Consider the following 17,402-nt stretch of genomic DNA (forward strand, 5'->3'; position numbering starts at 1 on the left):
AACAAAATTAACTGTTTTAAAATCATTTTATTTCAATAGGAACAAACGCGTAACTTTAATCTTTGTATCAAGTGGACCAATTTTTTGTCACATTGACACAAAGCACATATGTTTTGTGTTTTTGGATGAGGTTGAGCCTTTTTTTTACCTTGCACCCTAATTTTCTGTGTTTATAGTTTACACCCGGGATTAAAAGCTCTGCACAGAGAAAAAAAACAAAACAAACAAATGTGCAACTTTTTGAATTTCCATACTCTATTTTTTATATGTCATGGTATGTCACAGAAATATTGAGAAAAAAAAGTCAGGTTTGCTTGTGGATTTTAACACCTCATCTTGGCATATTCCCAATAACTAAAACCATTTTAATTTATCACAGCTGTATTTTTCAGTCAGATTGCTATTGTGGAGACACTTTGATGAGTGAAAAAGATGTGATTTACATTTGCTGGATTGGCTTCATGCCCCACTTTCTGCTAAGACACTTTCATGGTGCAAAATAAAATGAAAAAGTCTCCTTTTGTTTAAACTGTGGGACAACTGCGAAAAAGGTTTTATTGTAAGGTCCTATGTGCCATTGTATTTTTAATGTAAAATACTTTCTTTTTCACACATAAAATGCATTTAGGATCATTTCAGTCTTTTCTCAATGCAGAGACATCAAATTGTAACAATGTTAGTTTAAAGAAATTTTTTACAGTTCACTCTGTAACTATTTCCATTTTCTCCAGAATGTAGACTGAGGAACATTGAAATGATCACAAGAAATGAGCAGTTTAGATGCTTGGTGTATGTTTAATGTAATTCCTCAAGTTTAATATATTCATGCTGTGGGAGGCAAAGGATCTATTTAATCCTCCAGAAAGTCTCCCAGCCGGCGTCCTTCCTTTCTTGGACCGTCTGACGTCCATGTGATTCTGGGTTCATCCTCTGCAAACAACACATGTGAAGGTGAACGTCAGCAAACACGCAAACAAGCACGTCAACTCGGACTTGCACAGCGCGCATAACAGTTTTGGGAACGATAGGAGGAGAGATGTGCTGGAGTGAGGGGGCTCAAGACAAAGCCAGTGACAGCAAATCAAAAGCAGAAGAGGAGAAAAAAAGAAAGAGGAAGGAAAGTTGATGCTTAAAAGGAGGATGCGAAAGCCGGGGAGAGATTGAGTAGGCATGCTGCATCAGAGAAAAATTCTCCAGTAATGACTTGCTTTTGACTCCTGCACAAAAAAGAATAAAAATCCTGTAACCGCCCATGAAACTGCTTTACACAACAAATTGTGTGATGGCCAGGAAAGAGGAAGCAATGGCAGCAAACTGGTTCTTAAGTTTGGGATCTGCAGGCCCTTTACTTAAAACAAAAAAAAATTAAAAAAAAAAATTCAAAAACAGCTTTACTTTGCTATAAAGGCTGTTTAAACTTAAGAAAACTACCAAAAATCTCTAAATTAGCATTTTAATTTCATTGTTTTAATGCAGCTATTAAACGTTAGCATAAAATAGGTACCAAAAAAGTATTTTTAACAACAATTATAATCAATGAAATGATTGATGAAGAAACATTTTACAAAAATGAAAAACGTTTTTGTAAAATGCATCCATTGCTAAATATTTTGTCTGAAAAAACATTTGTTTGACATGATGCAAAATGTATAGAGTGATGCCGTGCATGTGCGTTAAGTACAACTCCGCATCTGAAATAAAAAATGCACAATCATGATGCTGAAGAAAAGAAGCATATCTAGTTTTAATGCATTCACATTTTATCTGATCCATTTCTGGTTTTGCTGTTTTAGTGAGTTCACAGGGTCAGATTGCTTCCTGCCTCCGAGCAGTTGCTAGGCAACCATGCACAGACTAAGAAAAAAAAAAGAGTTGGCCCAAGCTGAAACTCAGTGGAGTAACAGGTGCCCTTTTTGGGCCAGTGTGTGGAGTATTTTCAGAGAAATCTGCAGAATTACCAGGATTTAAATTGATTGAACAGCTAGACAGAGCCTTGATTTGTCACTGATTTGGACTCAATAAAAGACCAATCTCCTTTAAGCCGTGTCATTCTCTCAAGGATTAGTTGGGATAGAGAGAGTTTCAGCGTTTTGACTTTTCTTTGCATATGTCTCAGTTGAAACTGTTCATTGCAGTAGATATAAATAAAAACGTGAGCAATTTTCAAGCAAGTTCTTAAAAAATAAGGAAATTTCAGCGATACAAATGTTGTCACCTTTAATTCTTACCAGGGCTACTCTTTCCGTGATGCAGGAAGGATGAATGGAATCAGTTAGGTCTCCATTTTGGGAACACCGTATATTTAATCTGGATGTTGGTGGCTCTGTCTTTTTTGCACACGTGTGTGCACATGAACTTGCACACACATGCAGGACTGTGATCATCACCATAATGATTGCAATGGTGAGAGCTGGTCTGTTGAGGGGGTGTGCTGATTCCGGGACACATCAACACATTTTCATCCTGGTGTGTTCCCTCCCTGAATCACATCTCAGCCCACCCACTGAACCCTTAAACACACACAGACACACACACACACGTACACACACACATACCAAGAGTGAGAAATTATTCATCTGTATTCATAATGCTGTGCGCCCTGATATAGCTGTGTAACTGCACATGGTGAGAAAAAAGACTGGGGTGGGCAATTACTGTCCATATTTGTTCAATTTCCTCCTCTTAGAGCGCACGTGAGCCTCCTGACACAGTTCACAATTGCGTGCACAGATGCGGAACAGTCACCAATCTGCTTGGTGTTAAAATTGCGATCCAAGGATTTCCAAACATTTTATCATGAAGGTGTGAAAAGAAAAATCCCTGATCTATGGATATCTTTGTGAAAGAGCTACCATAAACTGGAACTCCTTTTTAGGTTCTTTTATTTTTTTACATTAAAAACACATGACATTGCTTTTGTTGTTTGATCTTTCCCAAATGAAGCTTTATAAGATATTTTTTTGCTTGTTCTGTCAGCAAAATTGTTTATAAAAGACCAAAAGAAAAAAATGTGAAAAACGTTTACTCTCCTATTTAAACTAGTACTTAATTGTCAGTTTTTAAAGTTTTGCCACATTTGAGCTGTTTATGGTTTTGTATTTTCATCCTTATAGGGAACAGTACACAGTGATGACACGACAAGAAATGCCTTCATTTCTGTTTGTCTTTATTTTATAACAAAGTAAAACACTTTAATAGCAGTTATTTTTCGTGGAAAAACACAGAACCACTCAACATCAAGTATCTTCCATGTTCAAATCAGAAACTGACAGTCAAGATTCAGGTTGGACAGATATTTAACAAGTGACACTGACAGGGAACACATGTCATCCACAAATAATGACCTAGTTTGACCTTCATTATTAGTTAGGATGAGAAAAAAGCGGTGACCTAAAGGGTTACACAACACAGAGAGTGGTGCTGGACTCAGGTGGTTTCTTTTATAACCTGCTCCAAGACCCTTTGGGTTGATCGCCTTTTAGACTTTTGTTCAACTTTAGAGAGTGATCAAAACTTCTTCTGGTCATTTGTCTAAAAGCTTCAAACATATATACCAATAAAAAATAAAAACACACAATCTGAGGAATCTGAGGAACTCCCTTAAGTGTTGTGTCCAGGTGAGTTCTTAGATTAACTGAGACAAACAAAGATATAAAATGAAACCCAGTCCCACATTGAATTTGCCTTCTTTTTGCGCTCTAATCATATCCATATCATTTTTTATCACTAAAAGCAGCCGTTTAATAAAAGTACAAATCCAGCTAGTTTAATATACAATGTACAGTGGATGTATGTACATATGTGGTATTTACAGTAAGGCCAATATCCACGTGAGATTTGCATGTCTTCATTTCCCTTATGTACATTATTTTAGTCTAACCAGTTTCATTTCATCTGATAATCCAAGTTGAGATGAGATGGCGAGCGCTGACTCCTGTGCAGCTGTGATGATGCGCCACAATGTCTGCATTGTTTACTTTACTTTACCTTTATCATGCCACGAACTACAGAGCAACTATCAGCATTGATACTTTGCTCTTCTCTAATTCGAATCATCTAACCCTTGCATCTCTTTGTCTCCTTGCCTGTCTTCTGCATCCGTGTTGCTCCTCCTGAATGTCCAGGAGAATAGAACTAGCATACAGTTTTTAGTTGGAAGAAAAAAACCAAAAATCAGCAGAAGAGATCAGAGTCAAAAGGGACTTTGGAAAAGAAAGCAGTTCAGCTGAAGAGGAAATGGAGGAAAAATGTGGCTACAGAAAGGGAGAGCAGGTAGAGCAGGGATGGGGTGATGGTTGAGGAGGATGATGAAGGAAAAGCTGCACTGTCATAACTTGGAGCACACTCCAGCTCAAAGCAGCGGATGGAGGAGTCTTCATTCCCATAGTTGGCCCAGTATTCTTCTGGTTCCAGTTTGGGGAGCGCTGCCTCATCCTCTGATAGCTCATACTTTGAGGGAATGACCTCAGAGGGGATTTTAGGGGGGTACTGAGGCTTGATCGGGGGGAAGGGGAAGGACTTTACTCCTTCTGTGCTCTTTTGATAGGAGGACTTAGATGCAGATGCCGGCTTGTTCTTGGAGAACCACCAGCGGGTCTTGGTGCTGAATGTGGTTGTGGTGCTTCCAGCCAGAGAGCCTGGATCAGGCAGAGGGCAGTTGGCAAAGTCCATTTCGCGAAGGAATCTAAGGTCCTGGCCCCGGCGCTGAGTTGGTGAGATGCACACAAGCTCTGAAGAGGAGATGCGAGCCTTGCGAAACCACTCCCACAGGGCACGGGCCTCACAACCGCAGGACCAGGGGTTGCCGTTAAGGCGGAGGAACTGAATACCCTGAACGTCTTTCATGGTCTGGCCTGGCAGCTCAGCTATGGAGTTATTGAACAAGTAAAGGATAGTTAGGCGGCCCAAATCACGGAAGGCCCGCCGATTGACCTGCCGGATGCGGTTGTCATGGAGCAGGAGGCGGTCCAGGTTGACCAGGCCTCTGAAGACATTTTCAGACAGAGCACGGATACGATTTCCATGGAGGAAGAGATGGGTCAGGTTGACCAGATCAGAGAACAGATCATCCTGCAGGAAGTGGAGTTGGTTTTCCTGTGAAAACACAAAAAAATTCATGAAAATGCTGAAGATTTGTTTGTTTTGTAAAATCAATTAAAAAAAAAATCAGTTATTTGGTTTTACAATACAAATCAAATTTTCATAATTTCATCTTAAGCTCAGTTTGGATAAATACAGGTTCCATGACTACAAATTAAACATGATGTAGTATTACCTTTTTGCAACAGGTTTTCAGAAAGAAAAAAGTCACTGAGGCTAAAGCAATCTTTAAACATTTGCAGTACGGTAAACTCCAGATCAAGTGAATCAGATACTTTCATTGTATCAAATTCGTCAATGAAGTAACTGTAAAGCAAACGTTTACATTTTTATATGTGTTCATGTTCTCTTTACCTGCAGGTACAGAAACTGCAGGCTATACAGTTTGTGGAAGATGTCATGGGGGAGAGTTGCCAGCTTGCAGCGGTGCATGTGCAGGCTCTGCAGCTTCTCCAAGCCCCTAAATGCTCCACCTTCCAGGTGCCGCAGAGAAGGATTGTCACCCAGATCTAGCTCCTCAAGTATTCGGAGGTTACTGAAAGCTCCAGCCTCAATCCATGTGATGTTGTTTCCATACAGCCAAAGCACCTGCAGAAGAATTTAGTGAGACATGAATGAGGACATTTTTTTTTTTAAATGGGATGGGACAAATAGTATTGGGGAAAAAACAGCAACACTTACTTGTGTCTCAAAGCCGAAAGAGTCTGCGCGAAGCTCTGTGATGCGGTTGTTTTGCAGGAAAACCCGTTGTGAGTCGTAGGGCACACCAGCTGGCACTATGGTGAGGTTCTGGGACTGACAGCTGACCGTCATGGGCGTGGGGTAACAAACACATAATCTGGGGCATGCAGAAACCCCGCCTGGCTTCACCACCACCAGCCACAGAACCAACCACAGTATCAGTCCACCTGGAGAAAAAGAGAAACAAATGTCGATAATTAATGCTGGGACGAAGACAAAAAATTGTTTATTTAAACTGTACGAAGGAGGGATGCAGCAGCGCTTGAGTGGCAGACAAAGACAGAAAGGCTTTTTCCATCAGCTTTTTGTTCTGTCAAACCTGTTGTGATTCCTTTTTGGCTGTGCTTGCACCTGCGACTTGTTAAAGGGAACTTTGAGCTTCATATATAATTCATCAGGCTACATAACAGGAAGAAAAATAAATCACCAACTTATTCATAACCACATAATCTCTTCATGTGATGTAATCCTAGATTTTGAGGTTACAAATCTGTTTCAAAACACATATTTTTAACTAAAAAGTTGTAAAACAATAGATATGAGTTCTGCATATTTACATACAAAGGATGTTTCCACGGACATGCCACAGCAGGGGGCACATAAGGTAAGAAGATCCAGATACGTTTCAAATATCATTAATAATTTGGAAGCTTCTTGGTACAGCTCAGGTGGCTATGTACAGAAGTGGTCAACTCTGGAATTGTACAAGCATTAAAAAGTCATGAAGTTCCCATTCATTTTCTGTGCGTAAGATTTTCCAGCATCTAACCCCTTGACCCCTTGAAAGGTTGCACTGTGCGTGCTGCTGAACGCTACACAGAGTACCAGAGCTTCAAGTTACGAGACAAACAAGATAGTTTTCTAGAGTTTATTTCGTCAGATGACTAAGCAAGATCAGGATTAAAGTTTTAAGGTTGTGCGCGCACAGGTCAACCGATGGCAACTCTCGGTGCGTGAAAGCTATTTGGACAGACTGGATAAGCAAAAATCTAACCGTGGTGGCAAAAGCTTTGGTTATTTTGATCACAAAACGTGATATTTCGTGTTTGAAGACGTACCTAGGTCAAAGACTCAGAAAGTAAAGTTTTGCATTAAATAAAAAAGCATTTGCAACTTTAAAAGGTGTGCGTAAACGTAGTTTCTGCGTGTTTTACGCACCAAATAAAACCACATGAGTTGGGCTGTTTTAACTCAGCTTTTTAGGCGTAACTTGAACAGAATCGTGAGTTAAAAGCTGTCAAGATTCAACAACATCTCTTCAAGAAAATATTCAAGATGCTGAGTAACTTACTTTTAAAGTTGCGGGCGCTGGAAGCCCTCACGGAGCAACGAATCTCCATCTCGAACCAAAGCCGAAAGCGAGTTAGCCTGCGCAGCGTGGATGTGCCTGCTTGCTGCTATCTCTGCTGAGGTTCAGCTCTGGTGTCCGAGTCCCTGCGGCTCCACGCAGTGACATGCAAGAGTCCCTGGAAGCTGTTTATACCCGCGGTCGGCTCATCGCCCACCTCTGTGGGCAGCGCAGGATCCTCTCCGCGTCATCCGAGGAGGAGGGGTGGCTGCCTCCGGAGGAAACGACAAGAAAGGCAGTAGAAAGGGAGGGCTATCATAATGGTCACATGGCTCCGCTTTCCAAAAGAGATTCTATTTGTTTGCCATGCAATTTAGTGCGCTGGTCACCACAAGCCTGTTGACCCTTCTAAAGGTTAAGGCTTCCTTGGATTAATCTCAGAATATGTGAAAAGAGGCATCGTTGCTGCTATTCTTTCAAGAATAAACGCTACATTTTCTTACTACAGCAAGTCAGCCCAGTTGTTCATGTAAAACCAAGGTCGTGTGGGAGGAAAAACAGACCTAGAAGGCTGGAGGTGGGATGTGGGCTACTGGCAACATCAAACTACTCAGGTCCTGGAGAAAATCAGGAGTTAATTTACTATGACAATGATTTGGCTCCTTTGTGGTTTCATCCGCTCATTGTAGACTCAGCAGAAGAGGTGGGAAAACTCATTTGGCAATATTAACTGAACTTCTTTGTTCAGTGTGGGCCACTTTGGAAAAAAGCCGAGAGCCGCCTACATGTCATAGGAACAGATGAACATGAAAGGGAAGCCCAGCGGTGGAGCAAAATGATCTAAGGCAACATATGGACCGGTTACATTTGTGTGAGGGGGGAGAGATGACAGGACACTGACAAATTGTTGTGGTACAGTACATGCCGGACAACAAGTTAGATAAACAGCATTCATTCTCTTTATTGCTTCGTTTATCATAGCAACCACAAATAAATTTGATGGAATAACAGGAGTCCAAAATCTCCCAAAAACCGGTCCTTTTTTTGTGTTTTTGCTTTAGTGAATTATCTGCTTATCTGCATTCTGGGGTGGTAATTGCATGTAAATGTACTTTTATTGCATTTTTTCGACAAAAGTAGAAGTTACAACAGTCAGTAAAAGCCAGATCATATATTGCTTTAGTGTAAGTATAAAAAAACACTAAAATCAAGTCAATTTTATTCCCAATCTGTGACATTTTCAAGGCCAATCACCACTCAAGCTTCATCCCCTAGTTATTTATTAAATGCAAAATATCTTTTTGTGCATTTTTGTCAGAAATAGACACACTTCAAATAGATATAAAAAGCATCTTAAATTAAATTTAAAACAACACAAATGTTTTGGTTGATATGCTCATTTTTCCCCACAAAGAAATCCAAAGGGAAGCAAGTTTGAGGACACAACGGGTATCAGGTAAACCTTTTTTTACATCTTTAGTTTACAGATTGAATATTTAAAGAAATACAGAGATTGAAAACTAGCCTTATCTTCTAATTCTTACAAAAAGTAGTAACATTGTACTAGTAGTTTTTCAGACGTTTTACTTCACACCTTTGTACCCCTTTACTGATGTCATTTTGACTATGTGACAGTACTTTGCTTGAGAACGCATTTTAGCACGCATCTGTGTGGATTTACCCTCAACCCCAGTGGCTTTTTGACATGTGACTGCAAATGCAGTCAACTTTGGTGGAGAAGCATCAGTGCAGCCCGTGGGTGGGATGTGGGTGAAGGTCTCTGAACAAAACGTCCAAGCCCAGGCGGGTTTAGCTTTACTCATTAATGAGTCCTCTCTGCATGACACAGGTCATGACCAGGTCCGCCATGATGCACATCATCTGTTCCCAAGTGAACACACTCTCATCACAACCTGCTCCATGGAAGGTCAATCCAACTCCACAAGTAAGTGGAACCACCCCGTTTATTGGCAGCAAACTGGCGAATGAGGGAGGCACTTAGATTATCTTCCACGCAGCCTCCATCAGAGGGTGGTGGATCGGAGGATATTGCATGCTCTCGTGTGTATATATAACATGTGAAAAGTAGTCATAGAGAAGTAAAGAAGGCACACTCTGTCTCACAGAGCACACTCCATTTTAAAAGATGCTGGAAACAGTAGATCCAAAAGCTTCAAGAGGTTCTTTCTACTTTTTTTAAGCTTCCCTTGTGCTCCTATTTGTCCTTGTTACTCCTTAACACAAGCTCACACATGTACGTGGTCTCTCACAGGTTTGCAGTTGTTGGTGCTTGTGCAATGAGAAAACAAAGTGCAGGAGCGTGTATGCATTTGCAGATAAACACATGCACATATTCACTCCCGGATTCCCTCCCTTTCATCCTCTCACTTGCCTGCTGCGACAGAAATGAATCATGGGGAGTTTGACATTTGATCTGGTGTAAACACAGCATGTTCAAAGGATCTGTCCCCATCCAAAATTAACATGTTTTGCTCTCTATACATCCCACCCCCACCAGTGTGAGCACCACCACACACCCATTGCATTTATGGAAAGTGCTGAAGACCCTCCATGTGGACTGGAGGGTCTGTATCACCACATGGGGGACGGAGGCAGAAAATTCTAGAAACTAGCCCCCACTTTCTTTGCTCAATAAGACAGAAACTTTCTGAACATTGATGCAACTGTGCATTAACTTATGTGCAATAATAAGCAAAAAAGAAAAAAAAAACACAACGAAAGTACAAAAGGTCTTTTAAAATCCAGGCTATTAAATGCAGCGTGAAGTTAGTAGAAATGTATGAATCACACAAAATGTGGGTGTCCTTTGGGACAGTAAAGGTCTGAGAAGACTTTGTCAACAAAAAAAATGAATCATCTGATATTTAGTATCAGAGAAGAAGCTTCAATGTGTGCAAGTTCATGTTTGCAACCTAATTATGAAAACTCCCTTTCAAGTCTCTTAAGGTCCAAAACTAGTTTTTGCTTGTTTATCTTGGAAAGCCCTACGATCTCTTCCATATTCTTTATCTGTAAATTATACACCTAGGATTTATACCAAAGTACCGCAAACAAAAAACAATGAGACTGTTTTTCTTCAAATATGTCTGCAGGGAATTTATTTTTCAGAAGTCTTCATTCAGCAGGATGCTTTGATTTTTTTATTTTTTATTTTTTTGTGGTCAGTGTTTTAAGTAGAACAAATTAATTCAATGTTGTATTTATGTATTTAAATGAGTTAATTACACGGCTGAAATAAATTCAAACAGTTGCGTGAAAATAGCAATTCCATGAAGATCTAAAGCTGTGAGATGAAATGCTGAAAAAGTCACAGTCATAATTAGGTTAAATGCATTTTCCACTTTTTAAACAGCTTGAAGTGAAGAAAAATTATTTGGTAACGCTTTCTTTTACAGTACTGTACTTACAGTGTATTTAAGTGGTATTTACATGGTACTTATTGTGTAACTACTGGGTACTTACATGGTACTTTTTATGGAATTTACTGGGTACTTACAGTGTGTTTACATGGTACTTTCTATGGTACTTTACTGGGTACTTTTTGTGTCTACTCTGTACTTACATGGTACTTACTGTGTATTTATATGGTACTATTTGGTTCATACCTATGTGGTACATACTGGGTATTTATAATATTCTTACTGGGTATTTACATGTTGTGCAAAGGTGTCTTTTATGGTACTTACCACATGTAAGAACAAGGTAAGTACAAATAAAGTACCTTGACCTTTAGGTCTGCACTCGCTGCATGTTTCATGGTATTTACCATGAATTTACCACAGAAACTACCCCTTAAGTACACTGAAACTGTACTGTAAAAGAAAGTCAGCCCTATTTCCACTCAACTACATGGTACTTTCATTACTAAATACTGGGTATGTTCACTTGAATATTACTTAGTACTTACCCCTTAAGTACAATGAAACTGTACTGTAAAAGAAAGTCAGCCCTATTTCCATTCTATTACATGGTACTTTCAGTAGTAAATGCTGGGTATGTACACGTATTACCTTCCTGTGCAGTGTACATACATAAACACTTGGTATTCTGACCTTACCAAATGAGACAATGCTAACTTGTTGGTAAGGGTAAAGTAACTACATTGTAAAAACATGTTCTGCCCTGATTACTTCTTGTAACATGAGGCAAGTTTAAAGAGAAACAAGACAGCAGTGAAAACCACAATCTTTAATATGATACATGTCTGCAGCATACAAAGTGTCATCACAATGAAACATGTTTTAAGTACAAAACAGTGCAAAGGAGCATTCCAAAAAACACATTATTGGCCTGAGGGTCGTGCTTTTTGTCCATCCAAATTCTTTCAGCAGAGTTTGGTAACAGTGCAGGACTTCTTCAGGGTTTGTAACTGCAAGAAAATTCACAATAAAAGCTCAAATGAAAATAAAAAGCATAACGACTTTGATGAAATACAAAATAAATTTTACCTATTTAATCATTTCTGTAATGAGTTTGTTAAATCTCTGTGTAGTCTTTATCGCTTTGGCTGTAACACTTGAAATCAATCAATTATCCTCATTTATAAACATGATAGATTATTCACAACTTTAAATTTTAGTTATATAAACAAGAACAAAAAAGAAATCAAAGACAAAAAAATCAAAATTGCCATAAAAAATATAATTTGTTTAGACAAAGAATGACAAAAGTAATGTTTTAATTGCCAATTGCTGTATGTATTTCTTCTTTATAAATATTATTCGCACCTACAATTTGCATTAGCATGAAAAACATGGCAGTGTAAAAGAAAAGGAAAAAGAAATAAATAAGCAATTTCAAATCCAACGCAGTTATTCAAAAAAATATGTTTTAATTTTCAAACAGTTACATTCACTTTTGGGTGGTATTGTTGTCTCTATCATATTTGAAAATAAATAAATAAATAAAAATAAAATAAAAACGGCGAAAGAAAAGAAAATGCAGTTAAACTCTTCATTAATGTAAATAATATGTCCACTTGGTGGATTTAACTTACTTTAGCTTACTCTCCTGTGGCTTCACGGATTCGTCTGGGATGTCTTCTTCACCATAGCTGATCTAAAGCGGTAAAAAAACGGAAGTACGTCATCATTATTTTAAATAAACGCCTTTCTTTGATTTTCCCAGAAAGACGAGCGCTCAGTCAAACGAGCACAGAACAACAGACTTTATCATTTAGGCTACATGCTTGTTTTACAGGTGCCTCTCTCCTGGTAAGTAACAACAATGTTTGTAGATTTTCATTACAAACTTTGAAAATTAAAACATTTTGAAATAACTGAAATTATTGCAGTAACGTAGACATGCTCTTACGTCACGTTTTAAACACAGAGATAGCGGCTTGAAATCACGAGGTTAGCTTCTTTATAAAGTTTGATCAGTTTAAATATTTACATGTAATTTATCCAATATTTAAAAAAATAAAAACACTGGCTTACCTGCCAAATGAAGAGAGATTCAAACTGTTGCGCGCGCCTCGAGGCTCTCCGGATTAATGCACGTTCACTTTGGGGGAGTTGTGCTGCATTCAAGTGCGCTGGGAATTTGCAATTTTACTCGCCCCGACCTACTTAACAAAAACACACACTCTGGGTGTTTTTAGTATTAAAAGTAAATATTTAGCCTTGTTGTTTTACATATTTTCCTGACATATATAAAGTTCATTTTTAGAACAATATTTAAAAAAAGTTAAGTTTTGAATAATTTATTATCATGTTTATAAATGAGGATAATTGATTGATTTCAGGTATTACAGCCAAAGCGATAAAGACTACACAGAGATTTAACAAACTCATTACAGAAATGATTAAATAGGTAAAATGTATTTTGTATTTCATCAAAGTCGTTATGCTTTTTATTTTCATTTGAGCTTTTATTGTGAATTTTCTTGCAGTTACAAACCCTGAAGAAGTCCTGCACTGTTACCAAACTCTGCTGAAAGAATTTGGATGGACAAAAAGCACGACCCTCAGGCCAATAATGTGTTTTTTGGAATGCTCCTTTGTACTGTTTTGTACTTAAAACATGTTTCATTGTGATGACACTTTGTATGCTGCAGACATGTATCATATTAAAGATTGTTGTTTTCACTGCTGTCTTGTTTCTCTTTAAACTTGCCTCATGTTACAAGAAGTAATCAGGGCAGAACATGTTTTTACAATGTAGTTACTTTACCCTTACCAACAAGTTAGCATTGTCTCATTTGGTAAGGTCAGAATACCAAGTGTGTATGTATGTACACTTCACAGGAAGGTAATACGTGTACATACCCAGCCTTTACTACTGAAAGTACCATGTAATAGAATGGAAATAGGGCTGACTTTCTTTTACAGTACAGTTTCATTGTACTTAAGGGGTAAGTACCAAGTAATATTCAAGTGAACATACCCGGTATTTAGTAATGAAAGTACCATGTAGTTGAGTGGAAATAGGGCTGACTTTCTTTTACAGTTACAGTTTCAGTGTACTTAAGGGGTAGTTTCTGTGGTAAATTCATGGTAAATACCATGAAACATGCAGCGAGTGCAGACCTAAAGGTCAAGGTACTTTATTTGTACTTACCTTGTTCTTACATGTGGTAAGTACCATAAAAGACACCTTTGCACAACATGTAAATACCCAGTAAGAATATTATAAATACCCAGTATGTACCACATAGGTATGAACCAAATAGTACCATATAAATACACAGTAAGTACCATGTAAGTACAGAGTAGACACAAAAAGTACCCAGTAAAGTACCATAGAAAGTACCATGTAAACACACTGTAAGTACCCAGTAAATTCCATAAAAAGTACCATGTAAGTACCCTGAAAGTACCGAGTAGTTACACAATAAGTACCATGTAAATACCACTTAAGTACACTGTAAGTACTGTACTGTAAAAGAAAGCGTTACCAATTATTTTACTTAACTTTAAAGCTGGAAATGCAACTAAAAAAAACATTTTTTTTTGCAACCATTTTTAAAACGATATATTGAAAGTTTGAAGAAATTAAAGCATGTTTTTTATCCAAAAACGTCTATACAGAGCCAGTGGGAAATCGTTACCATTCAATATCCAAAAACAGTTCTTAGAAAATGAAGGAGGCTACAAACTGAGGGGATGTAGGAACTTCAAGATCAAATTGATAAGAACCACAAAGAAAGATTTGTGTGTGTTGGTGTGTGGCACTAAACTTTGGAACGGGGTAAGTAATGACTTCAAACAATGTTCAAATATCCAAATATTCAAGAAATTGTATAAAGAAACTCTGATTTCACAATAAGAAGATTAGAGGGGTAAAGGATCAGGTGTTTGAATAATTCTAAAAACATGTGTAAACTTGATTGTGGTGAAATAATCAAAGCTATTTAACTACAATCAATGAGTATTACATTGTAATGTGCAATAATGATGACTGAAATGTCTTAATTTCAATCTACTAAGCTTTTGATTTTCTTTACTTGATTTACAATTTGCTGCAATAATTACTGGTTTAATGTGATCATGTGTTTTAATAATGATCGATGATTATTACATATTGTTTACCAAAAGTGTGAATTGTTAATGTTTAAAGATGTACAAATTCTTTCTGAGGATAATAGGCACTTTGCTAAGCATTTTGTTATTTGATAACTTGATCTGGAATGTGTAGCGATGATATCTTGATTAATATGAAATTATATTCTGATTATAATCAATGAGTAGTACATATCTGTTACATGAAGACAATCAATCATTAATAAACACTTGATTTATTACTTGAAAAAATCTGCACTTGATCTGATCAGAACTGGATTATGAAAACTATGTAAAACTATCAAATGAATTAACACAGTAGTGGTGGGATTATATAAACTCACTTCTTCCTACTCCTTTTCAAGCAAGAAATCAAGCTCTACTTGACTTTAGTTAATTATCACTATATTTAATTAAGGAAATGTGACTTAACTGTGTTTTACTTTTTGTTTGTCTGTTATTTATGTATCCATGCATTTCATCCTTTCTGTAATGAGTTTGATAAATCTGTGTTATTTCTGTTGTTGTTGTATAGACTACAATTAATGCTTGAAATAAACAAATCAAATCCGATTCCATGTAATTTCTTTCTCTAATAAGGTGGATTACCGAAACACTCCATTCATCTGCTACTGGTCCAGCCCTTCAGACAAATTTCAGAACCCTTTGTGGCCCATGAGTCCAAACATGTGCCCAGTCCTACTTTAGAAATAGTTGCTTTTTGGTTTAAAAATACACACAAAAATGTTTGGGTCTTTAGTTTGTCAGGGAGTCATCGGTTTGTCACATATGGTTTGAATTAAGAGGTTTTTTTCCAGAATTAGATTCCTGGATGGAAGAGGGAGGTGATTCCGAGCTTGTTGAACGTAATCCTCCACTGCTGTCATACTGGGCACCAAACACAAATACACATTTCTCTCAAGTGAAGGTTACAGGTCTTTGTTTGTCACATCAACTGATGATTTGAACTCAGTTGTAACGTCACCTCAAGCTCTAAATGGTGAGTGACCGTGAAGGAAAGTACTTTTTTATTCAAGTTTAAAAATGTGCGGAAACTTTCAAAATGTAATCACAAATATAACATTTCCACATGAATCTCTCACAGTTATGTCTGAATGTGTTGCAGGGCAGGCACAGTGGTGCAGTGGTTAGCCTCCTCGCCATACAATGGGTCAAATCCCAGCTAGGACCTTGCCGTGGATTTAGCATGTTCTCCTCATCCATCATGTTTTTGTAGTCCCCCCTTTCCTCCTACAGTCTAAAAACATGCCTCAAAGAATAGTTGGTGTCTCTAAATCGCCCCTGTAAGTGTGAGGCCTGCAACAAACTTGCAATCTGTTCGGGATGTACCCCACCTGTACCAAGCAGTAGCGCGGTTAATTGAAATGATCTCCTGTTTTAAGCTCAGATGACAGAACAAATTGTTGACGATCAAAAATTCAACGAAATCTTCAGTATTAAAACACTTTTGCAGCAAAAGCTGTTAATATATGAACGTTTACAACACATGAAGCTGCAAGCATCAGGAGAAGATTGCCAACAGCAGAAACCAGTTCCAGCATCAGAACAACAAACAGAACCGCAAACTGAAAAAACTATGGTGTCATCCAAACTGCCATCTAAAAGCTACATTTTGTTATTTTCTAATGGCAATCAAACAAGAACTCTAAAATTAAAAATATTAACATATTGTTCTTTGTTTTGTAGCAGATCAAGGCTTAAAACTGATAGAAACTCAAATATATTCTTCTCAGCATAGCTAAATGGTTAATACTGTGCAGTTTGATCTGTTTTGGCGTTTCTGCTCAGTGCTTAGCATCAATAAGCTCCTTGATTGAGCTCAAGCTGCTTAGACTAGTTTATTCAGCCTTACAGATGATTTGTTTCCTCTTAGCTGTAGTGTGCTCTTTTTATAGTTTTTCCCACCTGTTTCAAAAATAAAAGGAAGCTGAATGTAGATGCTGGAAACTTGTTAGCTGTGTGTCAAAGGGACATTTTTAGACTAAATAGCAGATTCAGTCAAAATAAAAGTTGACGTTCGCCTAACAAACTGTCTCGTTGATGGACAGTTATTTTTGTCTTCCTCTCCGCCCACTTTTTCTCCTAAATCTGTCCCATCTTCATACAAGTCTGTTTTTTTTTTTTTTTTGTTGAATCGTTGATGATGAAGCTGTGATCACAGATGACGCAAATGCAAGGGAGGAACTTGTCACTGTGCACATGCTCCCTAACACACACACATACTGCACACACATGTACACATTCTTCATGTGACAGAGTTTGCGGGGTGTCTTTTCTGGGCATATTGTGTGTCAGGAAGAGCTGGTGTGGGGGATTACATCTTGCCTCAAAATATGACTGAAAAAGCCCCTTTTGCATTGCAAATGTGCAAAATACAATCTGGAGAAGCAACATTTTTATATAATGTAGCAGTAAAATGTGCACGTTTAGGCCTCCAGAGATTATTTTTTATTTAAAAAGCAGCTTTTTCTGTCTCATCTGTGGTGAAGTCTGATCTTTTTTGCAATTCAATGTTGCACACGAGCTTCTGACATATTGTCAACTCCAATCAGGTCTTACAGGGTCTGCTGCTTAACTAGTCATTAAATAAAATACTTCCCTATATTTGATCAGTGTTGTGCAAGTTACTTCCAAACTGTAATACATTATAGATTACTTGTTAATGTTAATTTAAAGTTATCACTTACTTACAGATGAACAAAAGATAACTGCCACTATTGAACAGCATT

The 17,402-nt window shown here is 37.8% G+C and overlaps 1 protein-coding gene and 2 long non-coding RNA genes across 3 annotated transcripts; 1 reads left to right on the plus strand and 2 right to left on the minus strand.

Moving 5' to 3' along the window:
• Positions 1 to 3,149: 3,149 nt before the first annotated feature.
• Positions 3,150 to 7,340, minus strand: rtn4rl2b (reticulon 4 receptor-like 2b). The gene is made up of 4 exons (XM_004073270.5): positions 7,133 to 7,340; positions 5,782 to 6,008; positions 5,455 to 5,688; positions 3,150 to 5,094 (listed from the first exon to the last, which is right to left on the minus strand). Exons 1-4 carry the CDS (start codon positions 7,179 to 7,181, stop codon positions 4,222 to 4,224), a joined length of 1,383 nt encoding a protein of 460 aa, XP_004073318.1. The 5' UTR covers positions 7,182 to 7,340; the 3' UTR covers positions 3,150 to 4,221.
• Positions 7,341 to 11,323: 3,983 nt separating this feature from the next.
• On the minus strand, positions 11,324 to 12,732 carry LOC144994869 (uncharacterized). Its single transcript, XR_013658540.1, has 3 exons — positions 12,589 to 12,732; positions 12,147 to 12,208; positions 11,324 to 11,519 (listed from the first exon to the last, which is right to left on the minus strand). It is a non-coding gene; the product is annotated as an uncharacterized LOC144994869 (long non-coding RNA).
• LOC144994870 (uncharacterized) lies at positions 12,207 to 13,239 on the plus strand. The gene is made up of 2 exons (XR_013658541.1): positions 12,207 to 12,363; positions 13,044 to 13,239. It is a non-coding gene; the product is annotated as an uncharacterized LOC144994870 (long non-coding RNA).
• Positions 13,240 to 17,402: the final 4,163 nt, after the last annotated feature.

Source organism: Oryzias latipes, chromosome 10, assembly GCF_053564925.1.
Source record: "Oryzias latipes strain Hd-rR chromosome 10, Olatipes_Hd-rR_3.1".
NCBI classification, from domain to species: domain Eukaryota; kingdom Metazoa; phylum Chordata; class Actinopteri; order Beloniformes; family Adrianichthyidae; genus Oryzias; species Oryzias latipes.